This window comes from Nycticebus coucang, chromosome 21 (assembly GCF_027406575.1).
Source record: "Nycticebus coucang isolate mNycCou1 chromosome 21, mNycCou1.pri, whole genome shotgun sequence".
Lineage (NCBI taxonomy): Eukaryota > Metazoa > Chordata > Mammalia > Primates > Lorisidae > Nycticebus > Nycticebus coucang.
The window spans coordinates 47,949,754-47,965,407 of record NC_069800.1 but is presented as its reverse complement, the minus strand read 5'-3'; the positions used below and the strand labels follow the sequence as shown (position 1 = coordinate 47,965,407).

The following is a 15,654-nucleotide window of genomic DNA, read 5'->3' as shown; positions in this document are numbered from 1 at the left end:
AATAGATGAACGGATCATCTAAATACATTTTTTATATAAGAGATTTTCAGAATATAAAAGTGGTACTATTTTAAATCAGTTGGGAGAGACAAATAACTGTTAGGACAGCTGACATTATAAAGAACGATGCTTTTAAAATGAATTTGAGACAAATGTAACAAGCAAAATTACAAACACATAAGAAAAAATACAAGGTAAGTTTTTTAAAAATTGTGATGAGAAGGCTCTTTCCATACAAGACTTAAAACCTAGAAACCTAAGAAGAAAAGGTTAATTGATTTGAATACATAAATATTATGAATTTGTGAATAGTAAAGGAAACTATAATAAGGTTTAGATGCAGGTGACACATTGGAAGAAAATATATAAAACATAAGTAATTGATATTTATAATGTATAAGAGTTTGTGTAAAAATAAGACAAAAAATATATATATATATATATATATTTTTGCAGTTTTTGGCCGGGGGTTTGAACCCACCACCTCTGATATATGGGGCTGGCGCCCTACTCCTCTGAGCCACAGGCACCGCCCAAGACAAAAATATTTTTAAAAATATTTTTAAAATATTTTTATTTTATTCTTAAAAATATTTTTAAGAAAATGAACAAAATACAAAGTTATCAACTAGAAAAGATGCTCAGCCTGATTACTAATTAGAGAAATTAAAATTAAATAAAAAATAAGATTTTTTTCCCGGCCTTGCCGATTGGCAAAAATCAGAAAGGCCAGTCATGCAGCGTTCATGCATCATTGGTGAGAGTGTATATTGGTAAAATTTTTATGAAGATTAGTTTAGCAATAGCTATCAATATTTCAGAAGGCATATCCTTTGATCTAGCCATTTCGCTTCTAAGAATCCGCATAGTCTGATGAAGAGTAAAAATACATGTACATGATCACAAAGCTTTTTATACAATCTGATGTGGTTAGATCAAACCAATCAACATAGCTTTCATCTCATTTACTTGATTATTGTGCCAAAACATCTATATTCTATACTTGACAGATTGATTTGTACCCTTGTTATATGTGAAAACTCCACATTTTCTGGAGAGTAAGCTTCTATCAAACTGTGCTTTTATAAATTTCATAATGTCAAGGGCCTTATCTGACAAAGTGGCCAAATTCATTTATTGTTTTGAAATTGATATTTGAAGACAATGAGTGATCAGGTTCCCTCCACTTCCCTAGTATAGGTGAATCCACGGCAATTTTTGTTTATTCAAGTCCAACTTCAGCAAGGCAAGGTTGCCAAATAAATGATAAGGTACTGATGCCAATTAGGGGTTTCATTTTGAAAAAGCCTTAATATTTGTGGGGAGTCTCAGGACCCCTCATTCCATACACACATTCTGTTCATATCACACTAAAACCACCCAACTCTAATGGTAACCATTGTTAACAATGGAATAGACGTGATTTCAGATATGTTTTCTAGGATTAACTTACTGTAACAAATTCTTTGAAAAACCAAAAATGGAGTTGTATTTTTACATCCTATTTTGCCCTCAGTTTTCTTCCCATAATTTCAATCTTTCCATGTCAGCATCTAGAGTTTATCTCAGTCTTTTAAACCACTGCAGCATTCTAATTTATGGATACATCATAATTTACTTAACCATTCTCTGTTAATAGATATTTGCATTTCTCTAGTTCTGTTTTTTTTTTTTTAATCAGAGACAGGGTCCTGCTCTGGCACCCAGGCTGGAAAGGAGAGGCACAATAATAGCTCACTGCAACCCTGAACTCCTGAACTCAAGGGATCCTCCCACCTCTGCCTCCCAAAGTACTGGGGTTACAGGCGTGAGCCACTGAGTCTGGCAGTTTTTAAACTATTAGAAACAACGACTCATCCCTGCCCATATTTTTGTGCATTTGAGAATTTCTCAAATTCTGAATCTTTTTTGTTTTTAACTTTTTTATTTTTTATTACCGTATGAATAATAGTATATATTTATGGGGTACATGTGATTTTTTCATACAGGCATACAATGTATAGTAATCAAATCAAGGTAGTTGGGATATACATCACTTCAAGCATTTATCATTTCTTTGTGTTAGGAACATCCCAATTCCACTGTAAAGTATACAATAACTTATTATTGACTGTAGTCACCTTATGCTAGCAAACATTTGATCTTGTTCATTCTATCTACATTTTTGTGTCCATTAGCAAAATATGGCATGTCACGGGATATTCTTGCTATTTTTAATCTTTACAGTTTTGAGACATTAAACATTGATCTCTATTATTTTAATCTGTATTTCTTTATGGGTGAGGCTTAGAATCTTTTCATGTCACTGATCATTTTGTATGAAATCTTTTTAAAGATTGCATGTATCTTTTTAAAAACTGAAAAACAACACCTGGAAGAGATTGTTTGCACACCTGTTTTTATTGCAACATTATTCAAAATAGCCAAGAGGTAGAAGCACCCCAGACATTCACAAACAGATGTTGGATAAAGAAAGTGTGATGTATACATATGATAGAATATTACTTAGCCTCAGAAAAGGAGGCGGTCCTGTCATAGGATTTAACATAGTTGAACCTTAAGGGTATTATCTAGGTGAAATAAACTAGTCAGTAACAAAAAGATAAATACTGTATGATTCTACTTTATGAGGTATCTAAAGCAGTCAAATGGGAGTTCACAAGTTTAAGATTGTAGTGAGCTATGATCACACCAGTGCACGCCAGCCTGAGTGAAAGAGCAAGAATGCTATCTGTAAAATGAATGAATGAATGAAAGAAAGAAAAGGAAGACATGGTGGAAAGAAGGAAGGGAAGTCAAATGATGGTTGGCAGGCCTAAAGAGAGGGGGAAACAGGGCATTGTTCCATGTTCATTCCTACGAGTTGGTGCTAGAGATGTGTTGTACAACGATGTGCATATAGTGAACACTATTTTACTGTACACTTAACTATGAGTAAGATGGTAAATTTTATGTGTTTTTTTACCATAAAAAAAGAATGAGTTTAATCTTACTAAATGCTGTTTTGGTTTTCTTTTTTTTTTATTGTTGGGGATTCATTGAGGGTACAATAAGCCAGGTTACACTGATTGCATTTGTTAGGTAAAGTCCCTCTTGCAATCAGGTGCTGTTTTGGTTTTTATCTTCTACTTTATTAATGAAAGTAATTATATTTTACAGTGCCTTAATATTGAGACATCCTTATAATTTTGTCATAAACCAATGCTTCTTCTCTGATGAAGAAGAACCAATTGTCTATTTTCCTAAGGGATTTTGAGGTTTTTCTATATATTAAGGAACCAATTTCTAGGGATCCTCCTGCCTCCATCTCCCAGAGTGCTAGGATTATAGGCATGATCCTAGTTCCTAACCTAATCTATAATTTAAACACTTGTAAGATTTTGATCTGAAAGACTCACATGCATATTACAGTGCTCAAGCATAGTGACTATTAGCTGCAGCTCTGCTATTAATGATTTAGTGAATTGAATAATTACTCATTCCTGAAGACAGATCTTTGGAGTAAAAAAAGTAATGTACTTTTCTTCTTACTTTGTCATTTAAAATGTCCATTTTACAAGGCAGAAGGTTTCAAGAAAGGGTGGATAGAAAATTGCACAAAGAATGATGAACTGAACATGTGCTTGTCATTTCTAAATCTCTTTTGCCAGCACAGCCTTGCATTCGTGTCAGCTCACTTTGCCTGGGCTTTGGTTAGGACGTAGCTCATGTCCACATGGGAATGCCTCATTTGTCAGGCATGCTTCATGAGTTGTCTTCTGGATGAATAATTTTCTAGATAACTGGAGTTTTTCCGTTTAAGCAACACTTTTAATAGACACTATTAATAGACACTATTAATAGACACTTTTAATAGAATGTATGACAGATAAACCCGAGCTTACTTAAATGGATAATGCTGCCCAAATTAGCCACGTTAGGAGGCATCCTAGTGGTGAGAACATTCGTGTTCACTGTGAAACTCTTTCAACTTTATTGTATGTTTGAAATTTTTCCTAATAAATGCTGGTGGAAAAAATATTTCTCTAGGAGGCCATGTGACCCTTATTCCAACATTGTGGCTATTAGAGAGCTTGGTGGGGAGTGGGATGGTTGATATCACAGGCTCTGGAGCCAGACAGCCTGGGTTCTTTTTTTTTTTTTTTCCTTGTTTGAGTGATAATATGTATTTCTATTGTGTATGTTATACATATACACAATTTTTTTGGTAGAAGATTTTAAAAAATTCTTTCTTATTATTTTATTTCAGAATATTATAGGGATATACAGAGTTTGGTTATATGGTTTGTTTTGTACACTTCAGGTCAAAATTATGTGTGCCCTTCACCCAGAATGTGTGTGTTATACTTGTTAGGTGTGCATTACCCCAGCTCTCCCTCCCCCTCCCCCCAACTGCTTCTGTTGGTTTTACTTCCCTTTGTGCACAGTAAGTGTTGATCGAGTAGTTCTGATTTTCTATTGAGTACATGCAATATTTGTTTTCCATTCTTGTGATACTTCACTTAGAAGAATGGCCTCTGGGTTCTTCCAGGTTGTTATAAAAGATATTGAATCATCATTTCTCTTTAACCGCTGAGTAGCATTCCATGGTATGCAAATACCATATTTTATTAATCCACTTATGTATTGACAGGAATTTGGGTCATTTCCACATCCTTGCAATTGTGAATTGTGCTGCTGTAAACATTTGAGTGCAAATGTCTTTGTGATAAAATGTCCTTTTTTCTTTTGGGATAAATGGTAGGTCTACTTTTAGCCCTGTAAGGTATCTCCATGCTACCGTTGGGTGTACTAGCTGAAGTTCCACCAACAGTGTGTAACTGTACCTTTCTCTCCACATCTATGCCAGAACTTAATTGTTTGGGGACTGTTTTATAAGAACTGTCTCACTGCGGTTAGGTGATAACCTCATTGTGGTTTTGATTAGAGATGTTGAGCATTTTTTCTTATGTTTGTTGAGCATTAGACTATCCTCCTTTGAAAAGTTTCTGTTCCTGTCCTTTGCTTACTTTTTAATTGGGTCATTTGATTTTTTTCTTGTTGATTTGCTTTGTAGATTCTAGTGATCAGTCCTTTATCAGATGTATAGCATGCAAATAGTTTCTCCTGTTCTATGGCTTGTCTATTTATTCTACTGACTGTATCCTTGGCTGTGCAGAAGCTTCTTAATTGCATCAGGTCCCACTTGCTTATCTTTGTTGTTGGCTGTGACTGCTGCTGAGGTTTCCCAGCCTCTGCTGCCTCCTAGTTGTGTGCCCTGCAGGCAGTCATCACACTTGTTTGAGCCTCGTCTTTCTTTCTTTCTCTCTCTTTTTTTTTTTTGAGACAGAGTCTCAAGCTGTCGCTCTGGGTGGAGTGCCATGGTGTCATAGCTCACAGCAACCTCTAACTCTTGGGCTCAAGTGATCTTCTTGTCACAGTTTTCTGTTTTTAGTAGAGACAGGGTCTCGCTTTTGCTCAGGTTGGTCTTGAACTCGTGAGCTCAAGCAATCCATCCACTTGGCCTCGCAGAGGGCTAGGGTTATAGGCATGAGCCTCGTCTTTCTTGTCTGTAAAGCGGGGATGGTCAGAGTACCTTTTCTTAGGTTTGTTGTGAGTGAAATGAGAGGATGTGTATAAAAGCACTATCCACAGCGCAGGAATGTCGGCTGTGGCTCCTACTGTTGCCACTACTGTTCTTTTGTAATGGTCTGTGACCGATGGCTGAGCCACCCGGAGAGTAGTTAGCAGTGCCACCCTCCTTGGTCATTAATTCAACAATAGTTTGGGGCTAATTTGAGACTTAATTCTGAATGACATTGGGACTATTTCCAACAATTAAATGCATCTTCATGTTGTCTGCTTCTCAGCCTTAGTAAATATTTACCTTTTCCTCAGGGAAGCTCAGTCCCCATCACAAGCAGCAGTTGTGACCTTCTGCCTGGGGTGTGGTCTCTGGGCCCCTGCACTTACCTGCTCTTGAGTTGTGCTGGCTGCCTGCACTTCCGGCGAGCTCCTGCTCTCTTCCTTGGGTAATGTGCTTCCAGCTGGTGAGTTTGCAGTTCTCTTCTCTCTGTTGGCAGACCCACCATTCACCTTATTCAGGGTGGAAGTAAATAACTACCACGGTGAGTCAAGAATGTCACAGAATGACATCACCTGTATGGAAGTATAAAAATATGAACAATTGGCCAGGTACGGCGGCTCACACTTGTAATCCTAACACTCTGGGAGGCCAAGGCAGGTGGATTGCTTGAGCTCAGGAGTTTAAGACCAGCCTGACCAGTAGTGAGACCCCATCTCTACTAAAAATAGAAAAACCAAAAAAAAACCCCTCAAAAACTGTATCTTAAAAAGTAAATAAATAAAATAAAATAAAAATAGGAAAACATAGCTCAGGTGGCGGAGGCGTGGGGGATTGCTTGATCCCAGGAGTTTGAGGCAACTGAGTTCTGTGATTTTGTGCCCTCTACCTTTCTTGGGTTCAGTGTCCTTTCAGTGGTTTTTAGTATGTTCAGAGCGTTGTGCAACCATCCTTACCATCTAATTTTGGGCCATTTTATTTTTTAGTTTTTATTTTTGAAACAGAATCTTACTCTGTTGCCAGGGCTAGAGTGCCGTAGAGTCCGCCTAGTTTGCAGCAACCTCAAACCCCTGGGCTCAAGCAATCCTCTTACCTCAGCCTCCTGAGTAGCTGGGACTACAGGTGCCCGCCATGACACCTGTACAATTTTTCTGTTTTCAGTAGAGACAGGCTCATAGACTTGCTCAGGCTGGTCTTGAACTCCTGAGTTCAAGCAATCTACCTGCCTAGGCCTCCCAGAGGGTTAGGATTACAGGTGTGAACCACCACATCTGGCCTAATTTTAGAACATTTCCTCACCCCAAGAAGATAACTCAGACCCCTTAGCAATGTCTCCCAGTTTTCTCCTCCCTTCATTCTTTGGCAGCCACTAATCTACTTTATAGTTCTGTGGATTTTCTTCTTCTAGACACTTCATAGAAATGGAATAATACCCTATGTGGCATTTAGTGTCTGATTTCTTTCATGTTGCATGTTTTCAAGTTCATCCATATTGTAGCATATATCAAACCTTCATTCCCTTTTATGTCTGAACAATATTATGCTATTTGGATACATCCACATTTTACTTATCCATGATAGACATTTGGGTTGTTTCCACTTTTTGGCTATTACTTGAATAATACTACTATGAAACTTGTATACAAGTTTTTGTGTGGATGGATGTGTTTTCATTTCTCTTGTGTATAGACCTCGGAGTGGAATTGCTGAATTTTATGGCAACTCTGTATTTAACATTTTGAGGAACCGCCAAATTGTTTTCCAAAGGTAGCTACACTGTGTTACATTCCCACCAGCAATATATGAGGGCTCCAATTTCTCCACATCTTCCCCTACATACCTCCACATACTTCACTGGATATTAACTGTCTTTACAATTATATCCATACTGGTGGGTGTGAAGGAGTGTATCATTGTGGTTTTGATTTGCATTTTCCTAACAACCAATGATGTTGAGCATCTTTGATGTGTTTATTCAATATTTGTATAATTTCTTTTGAGAAATACCTATTCAAATCCTTTACCCATTTTTGAATTATCTTTTTACGGTTGAGTTGTAAGAGTTCTTATAAATATATTCTGGATATACTTTACCAGATATATTATTTGAAAATCTTTTCTCTCATTCTATGGGTTGTCTTTCTTTATTTTTTCTTTTTCTTTTTATTCCCTCCTCCTACCCCCAAGATAGAGTCTCACTCCTTTGCCCATCTACAGTACAGTGGCATCACCATAGCTCATTGCAAATCCAAATTTCTGGGTTCAAGTGATCCTCCTGTCTTAGCCTCCCAACTGACTTTGACTATAGGCACACACCACCACCATGCCTGACTAGTTTTTCTATTTTTTGTAGAGATGGGGGTCTCACTCTTGCTAAGGCTGGTGTTAGACTCCTGGCCTCAAGTGATCCTCCCATTTTGGCCTCCAAAAGTGGGTAGGATTATAGGTGTGAGCCACCATACCTGGCCCTTTTTACTTTCTTGATGGTGACCTTTGAAACATAACTTTTTAATTGTGGATAAATCCAATTTATATTTTTTTCTTTTGTGGTTTTGGATATTCTATTTGATGTCTTCCATAACTTGTCTTAAAATCTGATTTGATGGGCGGCGCCTGTGGCTCAGTGAGTAGGGCGCCAGCCCCATATGCCGAGGGTGGCGGGTTCAAACCCAGCCCCGGCCAAACTGCAACCAAAAAAATAGCCGGGCGTTGTGGCGGGCGCCTGTAGTCCCAGCTGCTCGGGAGGCTGAGGCAAGAGAATCGCGTAAGCCCAAGAGTTAAGAGGTTGCTGTGAGCCGTGTGACGCCACGGCACTCTACCTGAGGGCGGTACAGTGAGACTCTGTCTCTACAAAAAAAAAAAAAAAAAAAAAAAATCTGATTTGATCACTGGAAATGTAACTGTGTCCTTAGTTCCCCTAATTTGGGATTATAAAGCACTTGATTTAAAACACTGGCTACATATAAAGAAGCTTAGACATATTGATACTTTTTGAGCTGGTAAGCCCATGTGTATTTAGCCTCAGAAAATAATTTGACAGCAAAAATACATCCTAGCCAGGCACAGTGGCTAACATTTGTAATCCCAGATACTTGGGGGTCTGAGCATAGTAGCGTTATTCAAATAATAGCCATGTTTTTATACCATATGCAAACCCTAATAATAATGCTTGAATTTAGTATTAGAATTATTATTTTAGTCATTACAGCATTGCATTTTGCTAAAAGGAAGGGTAATGATGATTATGGTGATATTTTAATAATAGGGATCACAGAAGTGGGTGTTTTTATGGCATCTCCTGAAATAATTATCATAATTACTTGTCAGTAAATCAGTCCTCTCCAGGTTTTGAAATAAATTTCAAAGAGATGAAATATTTAAGTAGTTCCTTAAGAAACAATGAAAATCCCCCCCCCCAAACCCAAATGAAAGAACAATAAACATAAAACAAGGTCACGTGTAGTATGTGCACCCAGGATGGTACCATGCTTTGAATTACTATATCTAAAAACAGAATTGTGGCTTGCCAGGCCACAAACTGGTTCTGTGGCTCCCCGGACATTCTGACCTGTGGCTTCATCTGAGTGACAGTTAGGATGCAGCCAGTAGCTGTGAGGTGATCCCTTTTCTGTGGAATCAATGTAGGGAGCAGGCAGGGCAAGGCTGCAGGCAGAGGCCTGACTCTTACAGCAGCCAGTGTTCCTGCCACCCCCACCCAGCCCACCCCTTCCGTTCACACACCAGCTAACTTGTTCCCTGGGCCTGGCTTGGGAGAGACAGAAGCATCATCTTGTTCTCATATGTGGGAAGGCTATGAAAAGAAAAACCCTTGTTGGCCCAAACATTTAAACAAGAATTATACTGGGATCTTTTGTTCCCACTTTGACATGGTCAGAATTAATTTGGAGATCCAAAAGAGAGCGTGTTTGTTTCTAGTTCTTAATTTGAGTTACTTAATGCAAAGATGGGGGGGGGGAAGAAAATCACGTAAGTCTCTCAAATGGTGTTGGAACATCCCCACATCATTTTTGAGAGCACTGTTTTGTTAGTGATCAGCGGGCTCCTGCTCAGGCTTCACATCCAGGCTGACTGGACTTCTTGTGTCCAGGCCTAGATGGTGGGAAGTAAGCAGTAGAGTATGTTTGGGTGTCTGAGAAATACATAAATAGAGCTTAAGAGACTTAATCTTTTTCCCCCCCTCCCTCCTCAGGTTTAACAGGGAAATCTGCTTTCTGCAAGCAAGTGAAAAAGCTGCCCTTACAAACTATTTCTTTGGCCCTCATGGAGTAGCTGGAACTTATATTATGAGGCCCTTGATGGGATAAGCTGTCACTTGTGGTCACCCAGTGACTGTCACCATGGCCAGCAAGAGGAAATCCACCACCCCCTGCATGATCCCAGTGAAGACTGTGGTGCTGCAGGATGCCAGCGTGGAGGCCCAGCCTGCTGAGGCCTTGCCTCAAGCACCCCAGCAGGATCTGCCCCCAGAAGTGCCTGCCACCAGCAGCGAGGCCACCCAGAACGCCAGCAGTACTGAAGGCTCTGCCCTGGCCAACGGGCATCGGAGCACTTTGGATGGCTATTTATATTCCTGTAAATACTGTGATTTCAGATCCCACGACATGACCCAGTTTGTGGGACATATGAACTCAGAGCACACAGACTTTAATAAAGACCCAACTTTTGTATGTGCTGGGTGCAGTTTTCTGGCAAAAACCCCTGAGGGGCTTTCCCTGCATAATGCCAAGTGTCACTTGGGGGAAGCCACCTTTGTGTGGAATGTAGCCAAGCCAGACAATCATGTGGTCGTGGAGCAGAGCGTCCCTGAGATCACCAGCACCCCTGACCTGGCAGGCGAGCCCAGCGCCGAAGGGGTCGATGGCCAGGCAGAAATTATTATTACCAAAACTCCAATCATGAAAATAATGAAAGGCAAAGCTGAAGCCAAAAAAATTCATACACTCAAGGAGAATGTCCCCAGCCAGCCTGTGAGTGAGGCTTTACCAAAGCTGTCGGCTGGAGAAACGGAGGTGAAAGAGGGGGACCACTCCTTTGTCAACGGGGCCATGCCAGTCAGCCAGGCATCTACCAGCTCCACAAAACCAACCCATGCTGCCAACGGGCCTCTGATTGGAACAGTGCCAGTTCTGCCGGCTGGGATAGCACAGTTCCTGTCTCTCCAGCAGCAGCCCCCTATGCATGGCCAGCACCACACCCACCAGACACTGCCCACGTCCAAGGCCCTTCCCAAAGTGATGGTACCCCTGAGCAGCATTCCAGCATACAATGTGGCCATGGACTCCAACAGCTTTCTGAAGAACTCCTTCCACAAGTTCCCCTACCCAACCAAAGCTGAGCTCTGCTACTTGACTGTGGTGACCAAGTATCCAGAAGAACAGCTCAAGATCTGGTTCACAGCCCAAAGGCTGAAGCAAGGCATCAGCTGGTCCCCTGAGGAGATTGAGGATGCCCGGAAGAAGATGTTCAACACAGTCATCCAGTCTGTGCCTCAGCCCACAATCACGGTTCTAAATACCCCCCTGGTCGCCAGTGCTGGCAACGTCCAGCATCTCATCCAGGCTGCTCTCCCAGGTCATGTTGTGGGACAGCCAGAGGGCACAGCAGGAGGACTTCTGGTTACTCAGCCACTGATGGCCAATGGGTTGCAAGCACCAAGTTCATCTCTACCCCTCGCAGTTACATCTGTCTCCAAGCAGCCAAGTGTGGCACCCATCAACACTGTGTGTTCAAATACAACATCAGCTGTGAAGGTGGTTAATGCAGCTCAGTCGCTCCTCACAGCCTGTCCCAGCATAACTTCACAAGCCTTCCTTGATGCTAGCATCTATAAAAATAAGAAATCTCACGAACAGCTGTCAGCTCTGAAAGGGAGCTTCTGTCGGAACCAGTTCCCAGGGCAGAGCGAAGTTGAGCACCTGACCAAAGTGACTGGCCTCAGTACCAGAGAGGTGCGGAAATGGTTCAGTGACCGGCGATACCACTGCCGCAACTTGAAGGGCTCCAGAGCCATGATGTCTGGAGATCACAGCTCCATCATTATTGACTCTGTGCCAGAGGTGTCCTTCTCCCCATCATCCAAGGCCCCTGAGGTAACCTGTGTCCCGATGGCAGCCACATTAGCAACCCACCCTTCTGCCAAACGACAGTCTTGGCACCAGACTCCAGACTTCACACCAACCAAATACAAGGAGAGAGCCCCAGAGCAGCTCAGAGCACTGGAGAGCAGTTTTGCACAAAACCCCCTTCCTCTCGATGAGGAACTGGACCGCCTGAGGAGTGAAACCAAAATGACCCGAAGGGAAATTGATAGCTGGTTTTCAGAGAGACGGAAAAAAGTGACTGCTGAGGAGACCAAGAAGGCTGATGAGAATGTCTCTCAAGAGGAAGAGGAGGCTGCTGAGGATGAGGGTGGAGAAGAGGACTTGGCCAGTGAGCTAAGGGTGCCTGGGGAAAATGGCTCCCCGGAGTTGCCCGGCAGTCAGACCTTGGCAGAGCGCAAAGTCAGTCCCATCAAAATCAACCTCAAGAACCTGCGGGTCACTGAAGCCAATGACAAGAGTGAGATTCCAGGGATGACCATCTGTGAGCCTGAGGATGAAGTGTTGAACAAGCTGGCAGAGCAGCCCCCAGGCAAAGTTAGCTGCAAAAAGACGGCCCAGCAACGGCACTTGCTGCGGCAGCTCTTTGTCCAGACACAGTGGCCCAGCAACCAGGACTATGACGCCATCATGGCCCAGACGGGTCTGCCACGGCCGGAGGTGGTGCGCTGGTTTGGAGACAGCAGGTACGCCCTAAAGAACGGCCAGCTCAAGTGGTACGAAGACTATAAGCGGGGCAACTTCCCACCAGGGCTGCTGGTCGTTACCCCTGGCAACCAGCAGCTCCTGCAAGACTATTACATGACACACAAGCTGCTGTCTGAGGAGGACCTGCAGAGTCTCTGTGACAAGACCCAGATGAACCCCCAGCAGGTCAAACAATGGTTTGCTGAGAAAATGGGTGAGGAGACCCGGGCGGTGGTGGACACAGGCATTGAGGACCCAGGCCCTGGTGCTGGTGAGCCCGCAGCAGCTCACAAAGGAAAGGCTGACACCTATTCCGAGTTAGCTGAGAACAGTGAGTTGTGGGAGCCCAGCATCCCTGCGGCCAGCTTGGAGCCCTTTGACAAATCGAGCCCCCAGGCTGGACTTCAGCTAGGTAAGGAGTGTGTGGGAGCCATGTCTGTCCTCTGTGAGTGCAGAAAGGGTGATGTGCTCGGGGTGGGCACTGAGTTTATTGCATGGGGGTGTCTCCCTGCTCTAAGGCAGCCTGGCAGCAGGGTTAAGCGCCTGTTGCTTCAGGGACAACTGGCAGCAGAAGACATGTTATGTCTTTATCATATGATAAAGGGTTGAGAGATACTTGTTTCCTTTCATGTTTTTAAAAAACCTGTGCAGGGGAAGGAACATGGTGAACCTAAAGAGATCCAAGTTTTCTAGCCATTTCTTAGCAAGAAGAGACTAGGTCAAAACGCCTTCTGAGTCAGGCAGATATATCTACAGTCCCTGAGTAGGAGAGAGCCATTGAATGTTAGAGGAAATTCAGCTCAAATTGGTGAATTAAAAGAAAAAGATCCTTTCATTGTTCTTAGACATAAAAAGTGCTTTTTTTCTGATGAAATTCTATCTTGTATTTCTGTTGTTCTTCCTAATGTAGAAGAAATGTTTGTCTTAATGGAAAAATCACCTTCCCTCTTGGACATCTATGAAATCAAAGTTTGAATCTTGTTCCACAGTAAAGTAAAATTTAGAACATTATTTTATATAAGACAGTTTTGCATAGTTTTGAATCCACAGACAAGTCATGTTACTGGTATTGATTTTCAAGGTTCTTGGTCCATGAATTCCCACTGTCTCCCTTCCCACTCTACTGTTTGATATTTGTCTCCTCCTCAGAGGTCCCATCACAGAACTGCCAAGACGCTCAGGTGAGAGCCAGGAGGGAGAAGCCTTGCAAAAGCTGGTGGGACTAGGGCAGTGGTTTTCAACCTTCCTAATGCCGCAATGTAGATGGGACGCCACTTTTCAGGGCCCAGGACTGGCCAGGTCTCTGGTGCTGGCTTAGCTAACGTCCGGACATGGACCGCTGTGCTATCTTGCTCAGGAACAATTACCCTTAGGTGCTTGAGGGCTATTCGCTTTAGCAGAAGGGGGACAGAGAGAGAGAGAGAGAAAGAGAGGGGATAGTCTTTGAGGGAGAGAAGCAGTCTTATTAGAAGAGCACATCTTAGCAGTCTTTCATAGAGAGACGCCATGTAGGCGTTCTGCAGGCAGGAGAAGCAAAAGAGTCAGAGTGAGCAAGTCTGTGAAAGAATGAGTGCTCCCCGACTGCCTTCTCCTGCAGCTTCTAATAGACGTGACCCCATGGCTCTTGCAGTGCTAATCACTGATGCTCTTGTCTCGTGAGCTCTCAGGTTAAGGAGAGCCAAAACCCTTCCCCATGCCCTTATCACCAAGGTGTTAACATTATGGAGCTGTTACAGGTGATTCTTTCTTTCTTTTCTTTCTTTCTTTCCTCTCCTCCCTTCCCTCCCTCCCCTTCCTTCCTTCCTTCCTTCCTTCCTTTCTTTCTTTCCCTCAGTAGAGTACTGTGGCATCACAGCTCACAGCAACTTCACACTCTTGGGCTTTAAGCAATTCTCTTGCCTCAGCCTACCAAGTAGCTGGGAGTACAGTCACCCACCACAACACCCGGCTATTTCTTGTTGCAGCTGTCGTTGTTTAGCTGGCCCAGGCCGGGCTCAAACCCTCCATGTTCAGTGCATGTGGCTGGCGCCATAACCACTGTGCTATGGGTGCCGAGCTGACAGGTGTTTCTTAAAACTCTAGCTTCACCTTCCCATGAAGCTATATGGTATACTACAGCCATGTTTTGCTCTCTTTAGCATTTGTACAAAACCTATTCTTTTCATACTCACATACTAAGGTGAAAAACCCAGATCTGTAAAACCCACAGTATAAGCAAACACCTGCTGGAGCCCAGAGTTACTGGTCAGCAGTTAGGGTGTGAGCACACAGGAACTGGCTCTGGCCTCCTCCAACTTTGGCCATGTTCTCATTAGGGCAAGAATGGGGGGAAATGCTCCTCTCCTCTGAGCCTCACCACTCAGGACTTGTGGCATATTCTTGAGTCAGACCAGGACAGAAAGAAGGTTTCTTGCGGTTGGGCTGACTCTTTCAATGCAGAGCAGGTTGTCTCTCTCTTTTACCTGGAAGGCTTTATCCAAGCTGGTCTAAGTGTCTTTGTGTTGCACCCAGCTCTATGCTTCTTGTGATTACCAGTAGGCCAGAAAGTCATGCTTACGAGAGATGTTTGAATAAGTTTGTTACAAAAGCCGATCTGAAGACCTGATGTCATGGGAGATGGCAGAAGAGGAAGCACCAGAAATCTGTTCCTCCACCACAACTGTTGAGCTAGTAAAAGTTGCCTGAAGCACCATTTTGGAGCTCTGGAGTCTAGTTGGACATGTCCAACAACTAGGAGAGAGTCTGATGGAGAGGCTTGTGAGTTTTGAAGAATTTTCTTGTTTCAGAGAGTAGCATCCCCTTTCCCCATCCCTGTGGCAGGCAACTGTGGTAACTACGGCCCTGGTTTCTGGTGCAGCCTGTTGGTGCCAGGGTGGGCAATAATAACCTTGTCCTCCAAAAGTCAGGGTTTTGTGTTTTGATTGTTGATCATTGCACTTGATCACTGAGAGGCCAGCACAGAGGCTGGTCACTGTTTCCACTCCTATGGACTGAAGCAGCTTTCTAGCCACAAGAGGAATTAAAGAGAGAGAAAACATTCTCTTTTTTTCTTTTCCTCCTTTTGGAAGCCATACATTTTGGGAAACCTTAGGTCATAGTGGACCACAGAGTCATCAGAACAGAAATTTTAATAACCTTACACCACAAGGAATAATATTTTCTAAAAATAGTTTGGAAAAGTCACAGATGGCTCCAGCTCTCAACAAGCAAAAATCAGTAATCCCTGAGGGATGAGAGAATTATATTTTTATTCACTACAACATAATACTCAGAATGTCTAGTTGT

The 15,654-nt window shown here is 42.6% G+C and overlaps 1 protein-coding gene across 7 annotated transcripts in view; it reads left to right on the top strand.

Annotated features, from left to right (window-relative positions):
• ZHX3 (zinc fingers and homeoboxes 3) overlaps nt 1-15,654 on the top strand; it is a 127,426-nt gene that overhangs the window by 99,154 nt on the left and 12,618 nt on the right. For 6 of the 7 annotated variants that reach the window (XR_008376490.1, XM_053573848.1, XM_053573844.1 and 3 more), the window contains one exon: nt 9,774-12,781. Coding sequence is in view for 6 of the 7 variants with exons in the window: in XM_053573848.1 (XP_053429823.1) it covers nt 9,922-12,781 (2,860 nt within the window). In the remaining variant the exon portion in view is untranslated. Of the gene's footprint in view, nt 1-5,877; nt 6,030-9,773; nt 12,782-15,654 lie in introns of all 7 variants that reach the window. The other variant, XM_053573847.1, reaches the window with a different exon arrangement.